The 24,525-nt window shown below is 38.1% G+C and overlaps 1 protein-coding gene across 3 annotated transcripts in view; it reads right to left on the bottom strand.

Moving 5' to 3' along the window:
- Positions 1-400: 400 nt before the first annotated feature.
- chst10 (carbohydrate sulfotransferase 10) overlaps positions 401-24,525 on the bottom strand; it is a 74,136-nt gene continuing 50,011 nt past the window's right edge. The window contains exons 2-5 of one of the 3 annotated variants that reach the window (XM_059552367.1): positions 17,661-17,758; positions 17,287-17,521; positions 15,635-15,740; positions 401-1,037 (exon numbers count right to left, since the gene is read on the bottom strand). In XM_059552367.1, the coding sequence (XP_059408350.1) occupies positions 488-1,037; positions 15,635-15,740; positions 17,287-17,521; positions 17,661-17,758 (989 nt within the window). In that variant the 3' untranslated portion in view covers positions 401-487. The remainder of the gene's footprint in view (positions 1,038-15,634; positions 15,741-17,286; positions 17,522-17,660; positions 17,759-24,525) is intronic. The other 2 variants (XM_059552366.1, XM_059552365.1) reach the window with 2 other exon arrangements.

Here is a 24,525-nt window from a genome sequence, read left to right as displayed (position 1 = left end):
ACAGTATTTTAGAAAATGAATCCATAGTAAACTGGTTTACAATTTTACCTAATTCACTGTCTTAAATCCAGTTAATTAAACTTTTCTATAAAACTTTTCAAAATAATATTATGGCACTTAATTATTGTATGGTAAATACAGATATTACCAAAGAAAAAGAAAATATAAACTTTACTAATGCACTGTTTGATCTTAGTAATTCATGTTTAAATTTACTCTCTAGTGCAGATTCCGGACCAACCCAAATCCACACATGAATGTATTCAAACATACTATTATGTGTAAAGTAACTAATTAAGTCTCAGATCAGTGCAAAAGAACAACATACACTCCATATAGGCCAGGCAATTGAACACTATCTTTGAGGCAGCCATATAATTCAGAGATCTATCTCTCTCTCTCTCTCTCTCTCTCTCTCTCTCTCTCTCTCTCTCTCTATATATATATATATATATATATATATATATATAGTCAGGAAATCTCAATGTCAGCCCACAAGGAAGGCAGGTCTCTGGTAATCAAACAGGCTGAAGTCTCCCTGGTAGCGAGCGTAGAGTCGACGAACATCTCGTTGGCTGATTCCAGTAAAATAGCGTTCCACCTTGGTGCGGTTGTAGCGGGTTATCCCTGGTGGGATATTGGGGTATGACACCAGGTCAGCAATACCAGCAGCTTTTAGAATATAAGGAGCATCACGCTCCAGAGTCTCATGGTGTCCCACAACATTGTAGGGGATATCACAAGGAGCACACAGCTCAGCATATGTCATCCAGTGAATAATGTGGTCACCAAACTGCCTATCCAAGTGCTGTCGGCCTGACTTGTCACCCAAGTACCGTACAAAGTCTTCAAACTGAAGACCCACTTTTCCACTATCATCATGGTGACTCTTGCGATATTTACGAATGATGGCTGGGGCAATGTCATGTTTGTACCAAGGTTCAAATCTTGGGTTCTTCACAAACTTGTCCTTGAAAGCAGATATGAGACGCTCAAATGGGTCTCTCACAATAAAGAACTTGAAATAGGAATTTAACCTGTGAACCAAACAAAAACACAAAGTCAAGATAAAAGTATAAACTATTATTGTAAACATTTCAAATTGATGTAATTTTCACAGACCTACTTCATACTTATTTAGTAATAAGTAAATGAAAGATATTTGTAGCTGTTAACATACAAATGAATGTATGCATGACAGTACATTCTTTTTCCATCATGTGAACTCTTTGTGTTCAGGACACTCACTCACAAAGTAAGTAATGCATTGATAAACCTTTAGAAATAAGGTCCATCTTCCTAGTGTTGTTTTAAAGGCAGACACACTATCACATTTCTATGATTCAAATCCCTTAAGGAACTGGAAACAGGAGCACTTCCCATAACCCCCAATGCACTCGTGTTGTATTTTTCACAGCAATTAACTTAAGGCTAACAACTCTTTTCATTACTACATCCCACCTTTTTTGTGGAAGAAAGAAAAATTGGATTATAAGTTAAATGAAACACAGAACACCAGAAAAACAAAACAAAACAAAACAACATCGGTTCTGAATATCAACAACCATGAGTGTGTGTATATATATATATATATATATATATATATATATATATATATATATATATATGTATATATAAAAAATAACATGTCTGAAACACCTTTATTAGACATTAATAAATTTTTCCAACACCTTGTATCTCCATCCCCTATCAAGTTACAAAGTATGCCCCTTTACATAACATTGTAATGTCTGTTTTGGCTTTTGTTTCATGTTTTGGCTTTTGTTTCTTGTTCACCGTTTTCATGTCTCTTATTTTGTAGTTTGTTTCATGCCGATTGTGTCATGCTTCCCTTGCCCTCATGTATCTCTGTCTTGTTTATGTGTCATGTTCTCATTGGTTATTGTCTTGTCATGTGATTTATCAGTTCTGGTAGTTCATTGGTTGTTTTAGTTATGTGCCTTGTTCCCCATTGGTTTGTTCATGTCATGTGTCCTTCTTTGTCTGCTATAAGTAGTCAGGTTTTTGTCCTTGTGCCTTGTTGTGTAATAACGTATGTAACCTGCTGTCGGTGAGTCAAGTCTTTTCATGTCAAGTCTGTTCAAGTCAAGTCTGTTCATGTTAAGTCTGTTCCCGTCAAGTCAAGTCTTTGTTTCTGGTTTGGATATTTTGGTTTTCACTGTAAATAAACTGCACTTGGGTTCATCTACGCTCGCCTTCAGTTGACTGATCGTTACAAACATACAGGTGCTTGTCAATCAATTATAATGTCGTGGAAAAGTTTATTTATTTCAGTAACTCAACTCAAATTGTGAAACTCATGTATTAAATAAATTCAGTGCACACAGACCAAAGTAGTTTAAGTGGGGAGGAGGATCTTGGTCCAGAAGTGAGTTCAAAGTCTCAATCTCTCGCTCTGGCCCCTGGAGGAGACCACCTCTCGCCCTCGCAGCTCACTGATATAAAGGCAATACAAGCAGATTTTGCTGATGTGTTCTCGCCCCTGCCTGGCTGAACGGATCTCATTCAGCACCATGTTGAGACTGAGCCGGGCGTGGTGGTTCGCAGCCGGCCATATAGATTACCATAACATAAGAAAAAAATAGTTCAAGGAGAGTTAGAAGCGATGCTAGAAATGGGAGTAATAGAAGAGTCCAACAGTGACTGGGCGAGCCCGATAGTGTTCGTTTCTAAAACGGACGGCTCAGTACGGTTCTGTGTGGATTACAGAAAGGTGAATGCTGTGTCGAAATTCGACACATATCCAATGCCCAGGGTGGACGAATTGCTTGATCGACTAGGCACTTCTCGCTTTTATTCGACACTGGACTTAACTAAGGGTTATTGGCAGATCCCCTTGTCTCCCATGACCAAAGAAAAAACCGCTTTCACAATGCTGCATATGCCGCCGCCTACCTGGATGATATCATCATCTACAGTGGGGATTGGCAGCGACATATGCAGCATTTGCGAGCGGTCCTGAAGACGCCGAGGAGGGCGGGGCTCACGGCTAATCCGAAGAAGTGTGCAATTGGGCGGGTGGAAGTAAGATATCTGGGTTTGCACTTGGGTCATGGACAGGTGCGTCCCCAAATTGACAAGACGGCAGCGGTTGCGACTTGTCCAAGACCCAAGACCAAAAAGGAGGTTAGACAGTTCCTGGGGCTGGCAGGTTATTATAGAAGGTTTGTACCTAATTTTTTGGACACTGCCAGCTCGCTGACTGATTTAACTAAAAAGGAGGCACCAGATAGGGTCCAGTGGACGATGGAGATAAAGGCTGCTCTGTGTGGCGGACCGCTCCTAAATGCTCCTGATTTTTCTCTCCCCTTTATTTTACAGACAGACGCGTCGGACAGGGGGTTGGGCGCGGTCCTGTCCCAGGAGGTGGAGGGAGAAGAACGGCCAGTGCTGTACATCAGTCGTAAGCTCTCTAAGAGAGAGACGATGTACAGCACCATAGAGAAAGAGTGTCTGGCCATCAGATGGGCTGTTCTTACCCTCCGGTATTACCTCCTGGGGTGGGAGTTCACCCTCTGTTCGGACCACGCTCCCCGGCAGTGGCTCCACCGCATGAAAGATACCAATGCGCGGATCACCCGTTGGTATCTCGCTTTACAACCTTTTAAATTTCAGGTGATCCACAGGCCGGGTGTACAGATGACTGTGGCTGACTTCCTCTCCAGGAGGGGGGGGGGGTGGGGCGGGTGGTGTGGCTGCAGGCCGGATGGCTCCCCGTTCTGAGTCGGGCGGTGGGGTATGTGGCGAGGGGGGCGTGGTTTGGCAGAGTCTGTAACGGGAGAGAGACGATGGAGCAGAGCGAGGCGTAAGTAGGTCAAGTGCAAATAACGAACACGTGTGTTTGATTTCAGTAATTGGCGTGGAGAGACCGGATATAAGCCGGAGCATGACACAGAGAGAGAGAGAGAGACAAGCTGGGACCTCGTGACGATGCTCGGGAGTGACAACGACCAGAGTTATTTGAGTAATATTGTGCAAAGGACACACTGAACGCGCTTGAGGCGCAGTATTGTTTTATTATTGGAAATAAAAACGAGCGTCCCAGCAACAAGCCGACCCCTGTCTTCTTCCTTCCTGTTCATAACTGTGTCGAACCTCATCACAAACAGAAACTGCTATTTGTTAATAACTGGAATCTTTTCTGGGAGTGTCCTAGGCTGTTTCGCGCTGATGGCCTGCACCCCAGCAGAGGCGGAGCCGAGCTGCTCTCTGACAACATCTCCAGGATGCTTCGCTCCATGTGACTAGTAAGACAATTCTCAAATAACTATTATGATGACTTTTGTTCCACCCGCTTAAATTATAAAAGTACTTGCGCTGTAAAAACTATTAAGACTGTGTGTGTTCCCCCGAATAGTGAGGTCAAAATATAAATTTTATGTAGGATTTAGAAAAAATCTTATTGTGATTCCAGAAACCAGAAACATGTAAAGTAAATGAACAAAAACTATTTTAAAAGTTTGGGCTCATAAATATTAGATCACTCACACCCAAAGCAGTTATTGTAAATGAAATGATCACAGATAATAGTTTTGATGTACTCTGCTTGACTGAAACCTGGCTAAAACCAAATGATTATTTTGGTCTAAATGAGTCCACTCCACCAAACTACTGTTATAAGCATGAGCCTCGTCAGACTGGTCGTGGAGGAGGTGTTGCAACAATATATAGTGATATTCTCAATGTTACCCAGAAAACAGGATACAGGTTTAACTCATTCGAAATACTTTCTGCTTAATGTTACACTGTCAGACATGCACAAGAAATCTAATGTATCTCTTGCTCTGGCTACTGTGTATAGACCACCAGGGCCGTATACAGAATTAGTAAAAGAATTTGCAGATTTCCTCTCAGACCTTCTGGTCACAGTTGATAAGGCACTAATCATGGGAGATTTTAATATTCACGTTGATAATACAAATGATGCATTAGGACTTTTTTTTTAATGACCTAATAAACTCTTTTGGAGTCAAGCAAAATGCCACTGGGCCCACTCATCGTTTTAATCATACACTAGATTTAATTATATTGCATGGAATCGATCTTACTGCTATAGATATCGTACCTCAAAGTGATGATGTTACAGACCATTTCCTTTTATCGTGCATGCTGCGTATCACTGATATTAACTACAACCCAAATTCCGGAAAAGTTGGGACGTTTTTTAAATTTTAATAAAATGAAAACTAAAGGAATTTCAAATCACATGAGCCAATATTTTATTCACAATAGAACATAGATAACGTAGCAAATGTTTAAACTGAGAAATTTTACACTTTTATCTACTTGTTGGCAGGGGGGCAACAAATGACTAAAAAAGCAAGCAGTTTTGAAAAGATTCAGCTGGGAGAACATCTAGTGATTAATTAAGTTAATTGATTTCAGGTCTGTAACATGATTAGCTATAAAAGCTTTGTCTTAGAGAAGCAGAGTCTCTCAGAAGTAAAGATGGGCAGAGGCTCTCCAATCTGTGAAAGACTGCGTAAAAAATTGTGGAAAACTTTAAAAACAATGTTCCTCAACGTCAAATTGCAAAGGCTTTGCAAATCTCATCATCTACAGTGCATAACATCATCAAAAGATTCAGAGAAACTGGAGAAATCTCTGTGCGTAAGGGACAAGGCCGGAGACCTTTATTGGATGCCCGTGGTCTTCGGGCTCTCAGACGACACTGCATCACTCATCGGCATGATTGTGTCAATGACATTACTAAATGGGCCCAGGAATACTTTCAGAAACCACTGTCGGTAAACACAATCTGCCGTGCCATCAGCAGATGCCAACTAAAGCTCTATCATGCAAAAAGGAAGCCATATGTGAACATGGTCCAGAAGCGCCGTCGTGTCCTGTGGGCCAAGGCTCATTTAAAATGGACTATTTCAAAGTGGATTAGTGTTTTATGGTCAGACGAGTCCAAATTTGACATTCTTGTTGGAAATCACGGACGCCGTGTCCTCCGGGCTAAAGAGGAGGGAGACCTTCCAGCATGTTATCAGCGTTCAGTTCAAAAGCCAGCATCTCTGATGGTATGGGGGTGCATAAGTGCATACGGTATGGGCAGCTTGCATGTTTTGGAAGGCTCTGTGAATGCTGAAAGGTATATAAAGGTTTTAGAGCAACATATGCTTCCCTCCAAACAATGTCTATTTCAGGGAAGGCCTTGTTTATTTCAGCAGGACAATGCAAAACCACATACTGCAGCTATAACAACAGCATGGCTTCGTCGTAGAAGAGTCCGGGTGCTAACCTGGCCTGCCTGCAGTCCAGATCTTTCACCTATAGAGAACATTTGGCGCATCATTAAACGAAAAATACGTCAAAGACGACCACGAACTCTTCAGCAGCTGGAAATCTATATAAGGCAAGAATGGGACCAAATTCCAACAGCAAAACTCCAGCAACTCATAGCCTCAATGCCCAGACGTCTTCAAACTGTTTTGAAAAGAAAAGGAGATGCTACACCATGGTAAACATGCCCCGTCCCAACTATTTTGAGACCTGTAGCAGAAATCAAAATTGAAATGAGCTCATTTTGTGCATAAAATTGTAAACTTTCTCAGTTTAAACATTTGCTATGTTATCTATGTTCTATTGTGAATAAAATATTGGCTCATGTGATTTGAAAGTCTTTTAGTTTTCATTTTATTAAAATTTAAAAAACGTCCCAACTTTTCCGGAATTCGGGTTGTATATGTCTCAGCGTTACCGTCTGGGCAGAACTATTGTTCCAGTCACCAAAGACAGATTCACAAATAACCTGCCTGATCTATCTCAACTGCTATCTGTACTCCAAAATACACATGAATTAGACGAAATGACTGACAACATAGGCACTATTTTCTCTAATACATTAGAAGCTGTTGCCCCCATCAAATTGAAAAAGGTTAGAGAAAAACGTACTGTGCCATGGTATAACAATAATACTCACTCTCTCAAGAAAGTAACTCGTAGTCTTGAACGCAAATGGAGAAAAACTAACTTGGAAGTTTTTAGAATTGCATGGAAAAACAGTATGTCCAGCTATAGACAGGCTCTAAAAATTGCTAGGGCAGAGCATATACACAAACTCATTGAAAATAACCAAAACAATCCAAGGTTTTTATTTAGCACAGTGGCTAAATTAACAAATTACCAGACGCCACCTGATTCAAATATTCCATCAACGTTTAATAGTAATAACTGATAAAATAGATAACATTAGAAATACAATAGCAAATGTAGATTCTACAGCGTCTAACACTTCAGTTTCATCCATCGCACCCAAAGATAAACTGCAGTGCTTTACAAATATAGGACAGGAAGAGCTAAATAAACTTATCACTGTATCTAAACCAACAACATGTTTATTAGATCCTGTACCCACTAAATTACTGAAAGAGTAGTTACCTGTAGCAGAAGAACCGCTTCTCAATATCATTAACTCGTTGTTATCTTTTGGTCACGTCCCAAAACCATTCAAGCTCAGCTATATATCTCAACGAGACCAGATGAAACTTCTAAATTATCTAAGCTAAAAATGTAAAAGATTGGATGACAAATAATTTTCTCCAATTAAATTCGGATAAGACAGAGATATTAATTATTGGACCAAAAAACACTATACAGAATCTTGTAGATTACAATCTGCAACTAGACAGATGTACTGTTACTTCCTCTACAGTCAAAAATCTGGGTGTTATATTAGACAGCAAATTGTCTTTTGAAAATCACATTTCCCATGTTACAAAAACTGCATTCTTCCATCTTCGAAACATTGCCAAGCTACGAAACATGATATCTGTTTCTGATGCAGAAAAGCTAGTTCATGCATTTATGACCTCTAGACTGGACTATTTCCCATGTTACAAAAACTGCATTCTTCCATCTTCGAAACATTGCCAAGCTACGAAACATGTTATCTGTTTCTGATGCAGAAAAGCTAGTTCATGCATTTATGACCTCTAGACTGGACTATTGTAATGCACTTCTAGGTGGTTGTCCTGCTTCTTTAATAAACAAGCTACAGGTAGTTCAAAATGCAGCAGCTAGAGTCTTTACAAGGTCAAGAAAATATGATCATATTACCCCAATTTTACAGTCTCTGCACTGGCTACCTATTAATTTCCGTATCAGTTACAAATTATCATTACTTACCTATAAGGCCCTAAATGGTTTAGCTCCTGCGTACCTAACTAGCCTTATACCACGCTACAATCCATCACGCTCCCTAAGGTCACAAAACGCTGGACTTTTGGTAGTTCCTAGGATAGCAAAGTCCACTAAAGGAGGCAGAGCTTTCTCACATTTGGCTCCCAAACTCTGGAATAGCCTTCCTGATAATGTTCGGGGTTCAGACACACTCTCTCTGTTTAAATCTAGATTAAAAATGCATCTCTTTCGCCAAGCATTCGAATAATGTATCTTTTAAATTGTGAGTGTAGTTGCATCTGATCAAATGTGTATTCTTATTCTTTAGCTTGGGTTAAACTAATTAATTTTACTTTGTTGGATCAGCAGCTATGCTAATGATGTCTCTATTTTGTTTCTATGTTTTGCCACGGGATTTACACAAGCTCCAGTCTGGATCCAGAACACCTGAGAAGAGATGATGCTGACCCTCAGAGGACCTCAGATGATGCTAACCCTGAATCAACAACAGAACTAACAAATATTGCTACAAGTGTGACTGCATCTTATAATAATTATTAATTTTTAATAATATTAATAATGTTCATCGTCTGGCTGACTACGTCTTGTATTAATTTTTCTACAAATCCTGTCATACGTGCACAAACTGACAGTCACCACTTATAAGCTACTACTAAATATTGTAGAAAAATAATTTTCTGTAAAGTTGCTTTGTAACGATTTGTATTGTAAAAAGCGCTATACAAATAAAAAAAATAAAACTTTGAATAAGGCACAACAGTAAGCGACTCGGCCATCATCATCGGAGCCTTTGTGTTCAATAATAAAATTAGAATTACGTTTAAAAAGAATTGTCACCCCTTGGTTTTTAGAATTACAACTTGATGATACTATGGGAATATAACGGAATATATCAGATGTGTTTCTCGAAGAAACGCTACATCAAGATCTAAAACCCGTGTACGTTTAATGGGAGAATTCAACCCCCTTACATTCAGAGACAATATATTTATATTAACCATAGTCTACAATTGCTGGATTCACACAGAATAACGCATAAAGTAAAAAACAGGTTGATGATAATATATATCCTGGGTGCTTTATGCGCCCCCTCCCTCTCGACTCTTTATGGTAACTAGAATTAAATTATGAACTAAGGCCCAACTTTTCAAGGTTTCAAAAAAAAAAAAAAAAAGTTACCATTTCAATCTGATGGGTTGAACCATGAGCAAACGTTGGAAAGGTTTCTAGTTATTTTATTGAACAAAATTGTGGTCCTCCATTGATTCCTAAGGCGGAAAGTTTAAAGATCTGCGAGCAGTCGGTGTCGCCACACCATCAAGACCTTCCAGATACTTTTCAGCATCTTCCGGAGATTCAAACGAGTTTTTCTGACCCTTGTAAGTGACTTTCAGCAATGCAGGGTAGATCAGGAAAGTTTCAGCGCCTTTCTGGTGAAGCTTGGATCTTTTTTGTGCCATTTCGTGACTGTAATCAGCATAGAACTCCAGACGTGCTCCTCCGGGCAAAGTGGGCTTTGCTTTACGTGCTCCTTGAAGGATGGCTTGCCTGTCAGGATAGCGAAGAAGACGAAATATCATCGATTGTGGTCTAGATGAGTTGGAATTCGAATATATGTGATGGGCTCTGTCAATCTCAATCTGGCATGAATGCGCCGAATGATCAGGGATTCATTCAGGTAGCATTTTCTGCAGAAAACCGACAGGGTCGTCTCCTTCCATTCCTGTTGGTAGCTTAACCAGACGAACGTTGTTGCGACGTGACCGATCTTCGAGGTCGTTGCATTTTCATTGGATCTGCTCTAGTTGAGTCAAGCAGAAGTTTGTATCCTTTTTTGATTTGTGTAAACTGCCTTGAAGATTGTCCACTTTCATTGTAATCGACGCCATACTTTTGCTCAGAGAATCAATTTCTTAGCCTCTGTCAACATACAAGAAACCATTTCTCACATAGCCTCCTGTTGTGCTTTGATTGCATGACTAACAATTGTGGCAACGTCGTCATCGAGTGTTTTGAGGCTTTTGGGGAGAAATTGTTTTTTTTGCTGGTAGCCATTCTTGTATTAGAAATGAAAAAGAGACAGTACTGTCCTCTGTATGAAATAAATAACTAGCATAGCTATAGCTAGTAGCTATAGGTCAATTTTACGGAAAAATGGTGTGTCGTAGAGGAAAAAAAAGTAATAATAATAATAATAATATCCTAACAATTACAATATGGTTTCAGCACTTTGTGCTTGAACCCCTAATTAAATATGTACCAAAGCGCAATTATATTACCATCTTACTGTCATTATTAGCCCTTAATGGATTCAGTCTTATATGTATTATATGTAGCTTATTTTGAATACAAACCATCGGTTTCTCACACGGCAAAGCTAAACTACTCCTACTTTTAGAGCTTTGCATTTCAGCCTGACCTTGACATGTTCACGCAAAAAGAGATGGCAGATAGCACATCCGGTTTGTTTTCTCTATATTAAAGAAGCACAACGTTTGATGATATTCATGTGAGTTTACACAAAAATACGGGTACACCATTTACAGTTCTGAATGAAATATTAGTCTTATCTGTATAAGCAAAAATGTCGGCCTAAGTTGTTTCCACTGTTATGAAGAACAGAAAGAATGGATCGCACTGGCACCTCCGTGTATTAACTTCCACTCTCTGCACAAACGCATAGATATATGCCTAACAGTGCACTTTTAAATGTTTAAACTAACATGTTGATATGCTTTAAGTGTTCTATATGTACAGATTTTATTTTAAGCAAATCATGATGATTTGAGAAGGCTAAAATAATCAAATGTGATCAAGGTTTTTTTTTCTTTTATTTTATTTTTTACATTTTATGGATTCCCCCAATCTCCTGCACGACCAAATTCTGTATGTGAAACTTATTTATTTATTTAAAATGGATTCATTATTATTTAAACAAGTTTTAATTAACACAAGGGAACTTGTGGACATAATTTTCGGCATGTCATGAGCTCTGTATATAGGAATAAAATGTGTCAAAAAAGGCCAGATAACTAATAAATATGTGTGAACTGCTGAAATAAATAAGCAAATAATTAAAAGTTTCAAGCCTTTCATAATTTGTGACATTAATGTGACTATAGTGCCAAAATATGTTAGAACTAGGCCTAGCCTAAAACACTCAACAATAACCCACCTCAATCTCTCAATCGTTTTCTTTTTTTTTATGGCATAATGCACACATCCTTAAATGTAATCTATATATTCCAAGTTAATATCAAATTTTTTGTACGATTTCTAGTTTTTCATGTCGCAGGTTTATCCTATTATTCTTTGATTTCTTATTCTTGAAACTTATTTTGATCAATTATTATTTATTTATATGGTGCGAGTCGGAGAAAACTGCGACGTGAATAAGGTCTCATTAACCTGCAGCCTTGTACACATCGATATGTATGCTTGTACAGTGGACCAATGGCCAAGGTTGTTCAAAATCTTTCATTAGCCTGTAGATTGAAATGAAAGTGCTTAATAACAACATATGGAAATTGTGTGGTTTTAATGGTTTCATAATGAATGTTTAATAACCATAACATGCAGTAAGAGCCTTTGTGTAAATTACTTTTTTTATGCATTAGGCTGCATCCTATATGACTATTTCACATGTTGAAATTCACTTTCTAAAAATACATTTAAAATTAATTTTCTTATGATTTTTAAGATTGTTATGATGTTATATTATAAAGTTATTTTTGTTGTATTTTGTTATTTGATCTCGGTTTACAAAACAAAATATAATTGCAGTCAGTTGTACCACCTGGCAGTAGTTTTGTGAACGTCTTTAACATGACTGACTTGCAGTTAACGCCGTGGCCCTGCAGCATTTTGGTTGGTTTCCTACTGTATATCAAATAGTTGACAAATAGACTCAAAGCACAACAGGGACAGAGGTTTATCACAGCTGTCTGGTTCAGTTTCGGCTAAGGAGGCGAGTGCATTTTTTCTTGGAGAATTGAGACTGCTGGGGATCATGGATCACTGGGGATAGCAGTAACACGGCTTGGTCTTCTCTTTATTTGTGGGTCCCGGCACTGGTCACTGTATACAGAGCAACATTTAAAACAGACATACACTAAGTAGACAGCCTAAAGGCCCTTTTTACCGCCGCGGCGTCTGTAAAGTGCATTTGCAGCTTTTGACCGCTGAGTGGCGCTTTAACCACAAGTTATCAAACAAGCGCATCAAAGCACATTTTCGCAAATAGACGTCATTTTTGCCTCGCTGATGTGTTACATTGGACGGCTTCAGTCACGGAAAATTAAAGAAAAAGACTATAGTTAAAATATTTAATATGTAATATTCACAGATGAAAGTTTGGTACTTATGAAGTTATGTGCATTTATTAGAACGAATTCAAGCAGGATAAATGTCAAGCCTGTGCCTGAGTCTGTGCTTATATTTTCTCTAAGCTACATGGTATTATTATATTTTAGATATTAGATATTAGACATATTTTAAAATATTAGACATATTTTAGATTTGATACATTTAAAAAGGTGTGCAGTATTATTTATTGCTTTTTAAGAACACAGTCTGCAATGACCTGCTGTCCCAGGCAGGGGGCAGACTTTGCACCTTGAGCTGGAGCTGTGGTCTCTAGTGCATGCCCATTTGAGAGGGAAAATCTGTTTTATCTGGCAAGAATGCCTGCAATGGGAAGATTGTTGCATTGAAGTAACGCATTTACAGCTTAGTGCAGGCAAGGCTCATTATTGCCGTGTCAATTGAGGGGGTACTGATTATTTGAAGGAAGGTCATTCCCATTCCTCAGTGGAAGTTATTGAACAGCGGTTTGTTTTGTTATGAGGGCATTGCATTGAGGCTGATGCGCCATTTGAAGCACACACCTGCTTGCCTTGTGGTTCCTTAAAGAACCGGGTATTCTTCATTTTTTAAGCTCTGCTCCGTCTCACGCAAGGTCGTGAGTGCAAGCTTTTCGAAGAATACTCCTTTGACGGGGTGCATGGGAAGAAGTGTTCGGCACATATGTATTGTGTAAGTGATTGTAAGTGCTCAAAGTCCCCCGCACAAGCACTGATGTACACGCGCTCTCTGCACAGTCACAAAAGTTGAGCTGCAGCGGGGACCCTCCTGATTATGGCAATCATGTCATACAGGCAGTGCGCAGACCACCATGGAACTTCCATGTTCTGCTCCGTCTCACGCACGTCAGAACATATGCATTTTATGGTACTCCTATTTCCATAAGTGCAGAAAGACGTGTTCAGTGAATATACCATTTCTAATTTACTTTGTTTCCAAGCACTCAAGTCACTTGACAGTGTGCGTCCGCGTAAACGAAGATTTTTGCGCTGTCATTGCATCCATTGTGCTGAAAATTTGAAGTTGGGTGGTATTGCATCTGAACGCAGTGTATTCCCTGATGGCATTTATAGACTACATCACTCGTCCCTTTCTCCTCTCCACCTGTAGTTGTGTGGTGAGCGCACTTGCGCTGTTGTACTGTGGCTGCATTCGCATCATCCAAGTGCACCACAAAAACTTAAGCAGCAAACTTTCCAGAACACAAAATTTATGTCACTGCCCAAACTTATACTCACACATACACACACACACACACATAGATACCATTATAATTGGCTGTGTCATAAATACGATGCTCAGGAAGCCAGAAGCCAGTGAGTTTGCATAAGGCAGAGAGCATGGATTAAGCTTTAATTTTACCCTTAAACATTGCTCTTTTAGGCTAAAGGAAGTTAACTGTTTACATATATCTTTTAAATATTTTGACAGAGAGAAGCATGAGGGATTCCCACACTAAACACCTTCTTGGTTGTGTAAGAAACTTGTGGCCAGCTTCTTACAGAATAGGAGAACTTGCTAATGTTTCAGTAGGGGGTCATTGAGAAGGAACAGGAAATATTGTTGAATCTTGATAGATATATATATACAGTATATATATATATATATATATATATATATAGTTATATTAATATAATAATGTAATTCACAGTTCTGTACATGCAGAAATCACCAAAGTCTAACACTCATCCTCACATCATTTCAAACCTGTATGTATTTCTTTCTTTTGTGAAATGCAAAACAAATATTTTTAGCATCTTTTCTGGCCACACAGTGGACGTCAGTAGGGACCAAATGCTTTTAGACCACGGTGTCCAAGTTAAACATTTGTTCTGCAAAATAAATGCACCAGCCTATTGTGGCCAAATTTTATAGGGTAGAAAATGTGTTTAGTGATAATGTTGACACAAGTTTAGACATCCCCATTTATCTGATGGTGCAAATGGACTAAAAGAACAACAAGAAATTGCACTATAATCTAGGTAATTCCTTTGTACATCCAATTTATGGTTGCAGACCTGTAATCTGTATTGTGCCATATCTAATTTCTTTTTGTTTTCTTTGTTTGGTAAAGTTAAGCAGGGCTCAACAAAAAGGACTGGCCCAATGGTCTGAAGCCAGTGTAAGATAGTGAGAGCTTGAATGCCAAGCATTAGAAGCAATAGTATGCACATGCTGAAAACTACATAGCAATTTTCAGGTTTTTGATACTTTGCTCTAAGATCATATGCCTGTATTATTGTCGATGCTTTTTACTCAGCTAAATTAAAGCTTTACACCTACTGTACAATTGACTCCTTACCTTTTCTTTCCAAATTTCATATGAAATGCTTAAAGACTGTTTTAGTGCTTTTCAGAAAGCAGTGAAGTCTGTATTTTTCTGATTGAATTGCAAAGAATCATCATAGTTCTAAAGCCTTATTTTCTATCTTAAATTCTGTTTTAAATCCCCCTGTAAATGTGACTTAAAATCCCTCAGTGTCATTATGTTGTTCTTGAACAACATCCCGGTACTATGCAAGTGCACACCATTTTGTCACAAAAACATTAATTGGGTCGCAAAATAACTCTTCACAACAAATTGTGCCAAATAATTTACAATCGGTAGCGTAGAGGAGAGCTCAACTAATCCACATTGATGGGCGGAGTAGTGGGAGTGGCCTGCGGAGCTGAGTATTGCAATGCACTATGGGGATTGTTGTCTACAGTCCACAAGCTCTAAAAAGTTATTTTCTGCCTTTTATAGGCCCAGAAGGACCAAAAAAAAAAAAAATTATACTATTCTACTACATATATGACCCACTTTCAATACACATTCATGTCTCCACGGGTGGAATGACCCTTTAAAACCTATTTATTTTCTTTGGCTTTTAATTTATTGTGAGTTTATGATATGAATCCATGGGTTGCCATGTGTTCTATGTCTTTGTTTGTTTATCATTTTGGTCAGCCATGCTAGCTGTTTTTAAATGTGCTATATAAATAAAACAAACTTGAAACTTGATTTTGAAACTATAATTTTTGTTGTTACCCTGTTTGGTAACATACTTTCCAAGAAACATCTCTTTACAAAAACATTTTTGTGAAGTGAACTGATGTAAACCTTTGATGAATTTCTGTGTCCGTCATAGTGGACAGGCGGGGTAAACCATTTCTTTCATGATCGTGAACCAGGTTTTCTGGTATATCTTCAACTTTTGAGAACTTTCCTGAAAGACAAAACAAGTTAAGCATGTTTTAAGTCTAAAGGAGATATGCAGGTTGATGTCATACTTAAGAGGGTAGTTCACCCAAAAATTAAAATTATATGTTTATCTGCATACCCCCAGGTCATCCAAGAGGTAGGTGACTTTGTTTCTTCAGTAGAACACAAACCAATAATTTTAACAGGACCAATTTTAAGTGAACCATTGACATTCCTAATTGAGATTGTAGATAGTGTCAGTGGTCCATTTGAGAGATACAAGTAGATTGTGGTAATGCATCCCCATAAAGCAAGAGAGTGCCTACTTGAGAACGCGAATAGGTGGATGGGCTCAGGAGAGTTCTAACAGTTTGCACATTGTGTGAATCAGATGTAAAAAAAAAAAAAAGGGCGCCAACGGCCTGGTGACGTTTCACTTTACAGCTTGATTAAACAATGTTTAAATCCATTAAATTTTTATATTTGCAGAATACGTGCAGAAACATTTATTTTCAAATCGATGTACAATACAATGGCATATTTAGACATAGGTTGATATATCTTCTGTGTTGGCAAAGGTTTATAAATGATTTACATTACAAATCTAGTGATATAATGCACACTGTTTTTCCAGAGTACGTTAAGCAATTAAAATTCACAGCGCATACAGAGGAGTTTAGCCCCTTTCACACATACAGTCTTTACTGGTAATTACTGGTAAAGTTACCATTAATAGATCATGTGTGAACAGGACCTTTTCAGAAATCCCGGTAAATATGTTTTGGCAATCATATCATTCTTATTGAGATGACATTTACTCTGAGCTGTTCACAAATCTCCGCTGCTTTATAATGAGCTTTTCTATGTAAATATGCGCTAGATGGATATATTTGACCATTTCGCCTCACAGCTTTTTGTCGCGCTTCTCCATTCATCAGGGCTGTGACTCTGCAGTTGAATACTATTATGCGCGTCTCGTGTTTATAAAAGCAAAACATTCTGACTGGCTACTAATGTTAGTTAATGTCATACCATTGGTAGGCGAACACATGGACTCAAAAGTGATATCAATCAAAAAGATTTTTATTTTTTTATTTTTTTTATGTAGGATTAAACACTGCACGCCAGAAATCCGGCACGGTGCCGGAGAACTTTAAGCCCTGTCAGTTTCTTGCACAGACCGATCGTTTTGTGTCTTTTCATATCAATGTATCGTCACAAGCCACAGGATTTAATTAGTTTTAATTAGTTTAATTATTAGTTTAATTAAATTAATTATTTTTTTACTATATTGTATGTTTTAGCCGTGATTCCCATCCACTTGTATTATAAGACGGATAGACTGCAATGGTTTGAGCTAAAAATTTCAGTTGGTGTTCTACTGAAGAAACAGTCACCTACATCTTGGATGCCCTGGGGGTAAGCAGATAAACATAAAATGTTCATTTTTGGATGAACTATCCCTTTGAAATGTGATGCTGAATTATTGTTATTTTTTTTTACAGTTTCAAATTAGTTGTAAGATTTTTATCCCAAATATATAAGTTATTATACCTAAAGACATATCTTACCATTCAAGACAATTAGAACCTTCTTCCATTGTGTATTTCCAACTTTGGGTGTCTGACAGAAGAGTATTTTGTGCTTGTCACACACAAAAATGCGGTCCAACACAAACTTGCCCACAGTTGTGTGGGTGAGGTTCCACAGAGATGAATTTCTGCAAACAGTTGCTAACAGCTCCAGACGCTTCTCATTCACTGACTGCCAGTCTGTGGGCTCCACCACAGAGGGACCAACTGAGGACTAATACCCACAACACAATCAACACACATGAACATATATACATGACAGCCAAAAACACATTATAAATAAAAATTCAATTCAAGTTGCTTTTGAATAAAGCAAATAAGTGAACCCAGTATACCCTGGCAAACTGTCTTACCAGTTTATATGGCTGCGATGCTCCCTTGTCTGGCCACTGTAGAGTCATCGTAACAGATGGCAAGGTCCAAACAAACATCTCTGTCCTCTCTGCATAGTCTGAAAACATATTGAGGGGAAACTCTCAGAGTGCTTTATGGTCAATGAATATAAATATACAAATAAGTTGTGGGATATTTTAAATGACAAATACAACATAGCAGGGGTGCAAATCTGGTCTGATATCTGGATCAAAACTGAGTACTGGATAAACTGTAGGGGTGAAAAAAAAAAAAAAAGATTCTCCAATGCAACGGAGCCATATTCTACTTGTTTCCAATTAAACACACACACATTCACACACACAACATCAAGTTTGTCCAAATATTGTATAATGTTGTATGGGTAAAACCAAACAGTGGCAACCGCAGACTTCATTGGACAGGATATGCACTGTAAGAAGTATGCGCTTTGCTTGACAGTGTGCGGTATCGTTCAGCTGTATTTTAGTTTTTCTCTTCCAAGTGCTACATAGGCATAATTTGCTGTTTGAAATGCAATAGAAATTTGATACATGAAACCCACTTGTTGACAGATAGCTGTTTTCAAAAGTATTTCAAGTAAGTTTTCTGCATGGTTAAAGAAAATTAAGTTAAACATATTTGTTTACCCATGACGAAAAATCAACCCAGGGCATCAGTTTAAAAGTAGCCTGATTTCGTGGAAAATACACAGACTTTGCAACCCTGCATCCAACTCAAACTTGACTGATCATGGGTCGAGAGTAGGATAGATGCCTGACAGACCATGCTAGAGTATTTTCTGCTCAGCAGATCCTTAATTCACTGAAAAATATCTGATTTTATAAGATTAGATGTGCTCCTTTACACAGAGTGTACGTGAACACGAAATCCAAAGTGAAAGTGAACAAAGAGTGTGCATTCAATAGCTATTTCAAAACCCGCAAATTGATAGTGCAAAAATTCTAAACAATAAAAGAATGTTTGCTGAAGCAGCAACAAAAATTGTGGTTCTACTCCAGACTGTTCGCACAGCACGTCAACATTTCAGGCTACTTTAAAAAGTAAATGAATAAAATAAAAACCAGACACATTTGTGCACTGAGGTAGGCCTGCTATTTATTTTTATGTCTGATGAAAAAAAGACTGCCAGTTCTTTAAGGTTTTGTTATCTTAATGTTAATGATTTAATTGAAAATATTTAATGTAGCCTGTAGAAGATTTTTTATTAATACAATTTTTATTAATCAAGTATAATCAAGGTGAATCTAGCCATTTATATGAACAGTTATTATTCCATTATAATCATATAGCCTGTGTGTGAAAAGAATGTGCTTGCTTGGCAGAAATATAGATCCTCAGATGAGAAACATCTGGAAAAACATCTTTACCATAACAAGTCTAGGGGGAACCTTCTCTCTAGGGAGGAATCAAATTGTAAGCATAAGGAAAACTATATGAAATATATTGAACATGCCTTACCCTGTATAATGTATAACATTACCCTGTATAAAAAAAAAAAAAAAGAAAAAAAAAATGCATACAAGGAAATGCCACCTGGCATTCGAGAGATATTCAGCTTTATTCTCCTTGAAATAAAGTCTTTTTTTTTTCTGGAAACAAAATCCCAGACTTGATTCTTCAGATCAGCGGCAGACGACACTACAAGCCCTATTTATTTTATTTTTTTTATTTAGTATTTTATTTTGTTTGTCTCTGTTCTGAGAAGTGCTGCAGGTGAGTCATAATTTGATGATGTGTGAATCCAGGTTGCTGCTGTTTGTACATTAAAATTAATCTGTGACATTTTTAATGGGTCACAGATACCGTTACAACAAGTAACGGTTGTCGGTCAGGAAAATTAACCGGAATGAACATCCCTATTCGATCCATTTTGGCGGAAGTGACAAACTGCAAGCTTTGAATGCTTATATTATATTATGAATGCAAATTTTGTCACTGTTTTGAAGCATACTGGCTTATAGATAAACTTAAGACTAACATATTGATACTAACACCCAAAAAACTTTAATTTTTATTTCATGGGGAATTTAAGGAAGGATCATTTCGATATGAAACTTGACACCAATAAGGTTACAAGAGTTAATTATTTGTTCATAAAGCATGCATTAAGCTGTATACAAAAGACAATATACAAAAAAGTAATACACACAATGTCCCAGGGATGCATGTTAATTTATAGCAAGGTTTATCTATAAATTTAATGGAGAAATGTTCTTTCTATGGGCAATATGTGGTTATTCAACTGATAATTATGTGACTGTTAACTCTCCCCAAATTTCTTTGAGTTGTTAAACCATCTTATCTTGCTGATATACCTTTGTTGCTATGGTAACCAGGGGCATGTTCTGCCTCGGGGTGTTAGTTGTGGCTAAGGGGGTAGTTCACAGACATCCCGAAACCCAGTCCTATTGTTGGGTGAGGGGTCAGATGGATTATTCATTAAATATAACAGGTCTGTACAGTGCGACATATATGTCACATGTGCTGTGAAAAATATCTGTCTGTGTAACAAATAAATATACCCCACTAGCATCTGTACTAGGGTTGCTATGTATTATATATATATATATATATAATATATATTACTATATATTACTATGATTAACACTAAATCTCATGCAAATCGACCTATCTAGTGTGATTATGCTATCGCAAACCCTGCAATTATGTTTTTGTTTGAGTCGTTTATAATGCGAGTTTGAGTCACTTATAATGTGCATTCGCAAAAGCAACACTCGTCAAACATCATCATTATAAATATACTTTTTATCATGGAAATTGCCATTTCCTGGAACTATGTGTGTTATGGTACTTCTGCGGGCCATATTTGGAGTTTCTGTGTGAGAGCTCCCTATGGCTTTTAGATGCATTCAGCATTCAACCACACTTCACTGACAAGTTGTGAATAAAAAAAAAAACACTGCCAACCGCCAATTCGTGTGTGGTTTATTTTCTATTTATTGTGCAGCCCTAATTTGTGGCAAGCATCAGTACCTTGAATTTGATACGAGCGGCTACTGGTAGCCAGTGTAACCAGATGAGGAGAGGAGTAACATGATCTTTTTTTGGCTCATTGAAGACAACACTCGCTGCTGCATTCTGGATGAGTTGCAGAGGTTTGATATTACATGCAGGAAGGTCTGCCAGAAGAGCATTACAATAGTCCAGTCTGGAGAGAACAAGAGGTTTGACAAGAGGTTGTGTGGCTTGCTCTGCCAGGAAGGGTCTAATCTTCCTAATGTTGTATAAGGCAAATCTGCAGGAACAGGTCATTGTAGCAATATGGTCTGTGAAGCTTAACTGATGATCCATCACAACTCTTAGGTTTCAGGCTGACCTGGAACGAGTTATGGTTGACGAACCCAGCTGTATAGAGTAGTTGTGATGAAACAATTGGTTAGCTGGAACCACCAGCAGTTCTGTCTTAGTAAGGTTGAGCTAAAGGTAATGGTCATTCATCCAGCTAGAAATGTGACTCAGACAGGCTGCAATGCGAGCAGCTACCATTGGATCATCTGGTTGGAATGAGAAGTAGAGTTGAGTGTCATCAGCATAGAGGTGATAGGAAAAGCCATGCTTCTGAATGACAGATCCTAATGATGACAAGTAGATGTAGAAGAAAAGTGGTCCAAGTACTGAGCCTTGAGGAACCCCAGTATCAAGAAGTTGTAACTTAGATACTTCACCCCTCCAAGTCACCTTGAAGGATCTATCTGAGAGGTAGGACTTAAACCACAGGAGGATTTGGAATCTGCTCTTGCCAGTCGCAGGGCTTCAGTAACTGACAGCAGGGCAGTTTCAGCTGAGTGGCCGCTTTTGAAGCCAGATTGGTTGCTGTCCAGGAGGTTGTTCTGTACAAGGAACATAGAGAGTGGGATGAACACAACTTGCTCAAGTGTCTTTGCAATAAATGGAAGAAGAGATACTGGTCTGTAGTTTTCTAGAAGTGCTGGATTAGGGATGGTTTCTTAAGCAGTGGTCTTACCAGAGCTGGCTTAAATTATGAGAGAAATGTACCAGAGTGAAGAGAGGTGTTGATAATGTGAGTAAGTGAAGGTATGACTGAAGAATAAATCACTTGGAGGAGGTGAGTGGGGATAGGATCAAGTGGACAAGTATGGATGATTGGACAGGATAAGTTTGGAAACGTCTGTCTCTGAGAGTGAAAAGGAGGAGGAGAAAGAGTGTATTAGTCATTATGAAGTTATCAGTCTGAGGTATGGAGAATTGGTCACTGATGGTTCTTGTCTTATTTGTTAAGAAAACTGCAAAGTCGTTGGCTCTAAGAATTGATGAAGGAGGTAGGTGGAGGCGGATTAAGAAGATATGAGAAAGTAAAGCAAGAGTTTGTTATGTGAGTTTAATCTAGGGCTGCACAATTAAACAAAATCATGATTTTTTATACCTTTATTTATATAGCACTTTTAACAATACATATTGTGTCAAACCAACTTAAAATTAAACAGGAATAATGTCAATAATGCAAAAAGCAGTTCATCATTGAACTCAGTGATGTCATCAATCAGCTCATATCAGTTTAAATAGTATCTGTGCAATCAAGTCGATGATATCGCTGGAAATTAAGTATCCCCAACTAAGCAAGACAGAGGCGACAACAGCAAGAAACCAGTTCTCTTCTGGCCAGACGAAACCAGCAGATCAATTCGAGGCTGCAGCAAAGTCAGATTCCTGTGGTCGTCCCGTTGGCCATCTAGGAGACAAAGTGTTGAGTGGATCTGTCTTTGGGGCTCATATAGTTGTCCTGTTCTCCACTGACATTAAGGGCTGTAGAGGTCCTCTCTAGGTGCTGATCCACATTTTGGGCTGGATACATACTGGTTCTGGTGGCAACAATGACCTTGGAATAAGAGAGAAGCAGACTAATATTAGCATAGATGCCATTCTTCTAACTATGTAGCAAGTACATTGTGTGTCATGGGTAGTGTTCCCGGTTCCGGTTTTCCTAATTAATGCAGCCTAAAAATCCTTTAACTGATTTGAATATTAGAAATGTTAAAGAAGCCAGGTTAAAGAAATGGGTCTCTAATCTAAATTTAAACTGACAGAGTTTGTCTGCCTCCCGAACAATGTCAGGTAGGTTATTCCAGATTTTTGAAAATGAAGCAGACGTGGAGGACTATAGTGCAATTAGAGCTCGTTCAAATACTGAGGTGCTAAAACATTCAGGGCTTTATAAGTAATAAGCAAAATTTTAAAATCTATACAATGTTTAATAGGGGGCCATTGCAGTGTTGATAGAACCGGGGTAATATGGTCATACTTCCTGGTTCTAGTAAGAACTCTAGCTGCTGCATTTTGGACCAGCTGAAGTTTCTTTATTAAGCGTGCAGAAAAACCACACGATAAAGCGTTACAATAATCTAAACTTTAGGACATGAACGCATGAATTAACGTTTCTGCATTTGACATTGAGAGCATAGGTCGTAATTTAGATATATTTTTGGGATAGAAAAATGCAATTTTTTACAAATGCTAGAAATGTTTATTTCAAAGGAAAGATTGCGATCTGGTATCACACATAGGTACTTAACTGAAGATGAAAAATTGCAAGAGCAGCCATCGAGTCTTAAACAATGTTCTAGGTTAGAGTTTTTAGGTCCTACAATTCAGAATTTTAGAATTTAGCAGTAAGAAATTACTCCTTTTCCAGGATTTTATCTCGACAATGCATTCCGTTAGTTTTTCAAATTGGTATTGGTTTCTCTGGGCCACAAAGAAATATAAAGCTGAGTATCATCAGCATAACAGTAAAAGCTAACACCATGCTTCATGATATCTCCAAATGGTAGCATGTAAAGTGTAAAAAAATTTAATGGCCCTAATACTGAGCTTCGAGGTACTCCAAGAGAAGTAATCAAATCTAGCAGCATTTTATGGTTTTCTGTAGGACAGGAATCTTCCCCGCCAAGCAATATGAAATACATCTAGCATTGTTCCTCCAGCTGCGCTTACCGGGCTGCTCTCTTTAGGGTGCGAGTGTGCTCATTATACAATGGTGTCAGACAGTTTTCTTAAACTTCCTTAAGCATAAGGCAAAACTGTATCTAAAATGCTAGAAAAAAAGAGAGTCTATAGTTTGTTACATCAAGTTGTTCTGAGGTTTTGGATATGCTAAGGAATTGGGACACATCAGGAAGGTTACTAACACAGCAGTTTTTTTTTTGTGGTAGAAGTGATGGTTCTACAAAACTGGTAACAAGAAGTAGAATTTACAGTTTTAGCTTTATGAAGTTTACACAAGACTAGATAATGAATGATCTGAGATACCATCACTTGGCTGTATAATTTCAAAACCATCAATATCAATTCCATGTGACAGTATTAAATCTAGAGTATGATTTTGATGATAGTTCAATGCTTCATTCTTGAAGTAAACCATTCCGGTGAGTTCTCCTAGACTCGGCACTGATCTTTTATTTTGATTAGATAATCATTAAGTGTTCAAGAATATAAGCAGTTAAAATGTGAGAGTATACATTGTGCTGGTATAACTGTAGTGCTGTTTGATTCCCGCGATACGGAAAATGCGGACGGGATCGCGGAATCCATTCATAAAAACGGAATTTACAGTTTAACGTGTGTGCCACTCGCAGTGATTTCAGCGTCTGTCGTCTCACTAAATGAGGATGAAAACACATGAAAAATATCGCCAGGACTGCTCTAAGAGTCACTTCATGAGCATCTGACCGTATGATTTGAGCAAAAGCATCATATCACATGCACAGAACTGTAAAGGTATTAACGGCAACCCGTCAAAATAAAAGTCCGGTTTTGAAGTCTATTTTTCAGTAGATGTACACTGCCTACTACTACAACTAAAAT

This window comes from Carassius carassius, chromosome 6, assembly GCF_963082965.1.
Source record: "Carassius carassius chromosome 6, fCarCar2.1, whole genome shotgun sequence".
Classification (NCBI taxonomy): Eukaryota; Metazoa; Chordata; class Actinopteri; order Cypriniformes; family Cyprinidae; genus Carassius; species Carassius carassius.
The sequence above is the reverse complement of the archived record's forward strand: the minus strand, read 5'-3'. Positions and strand labels throughout refer to the sequence as shown.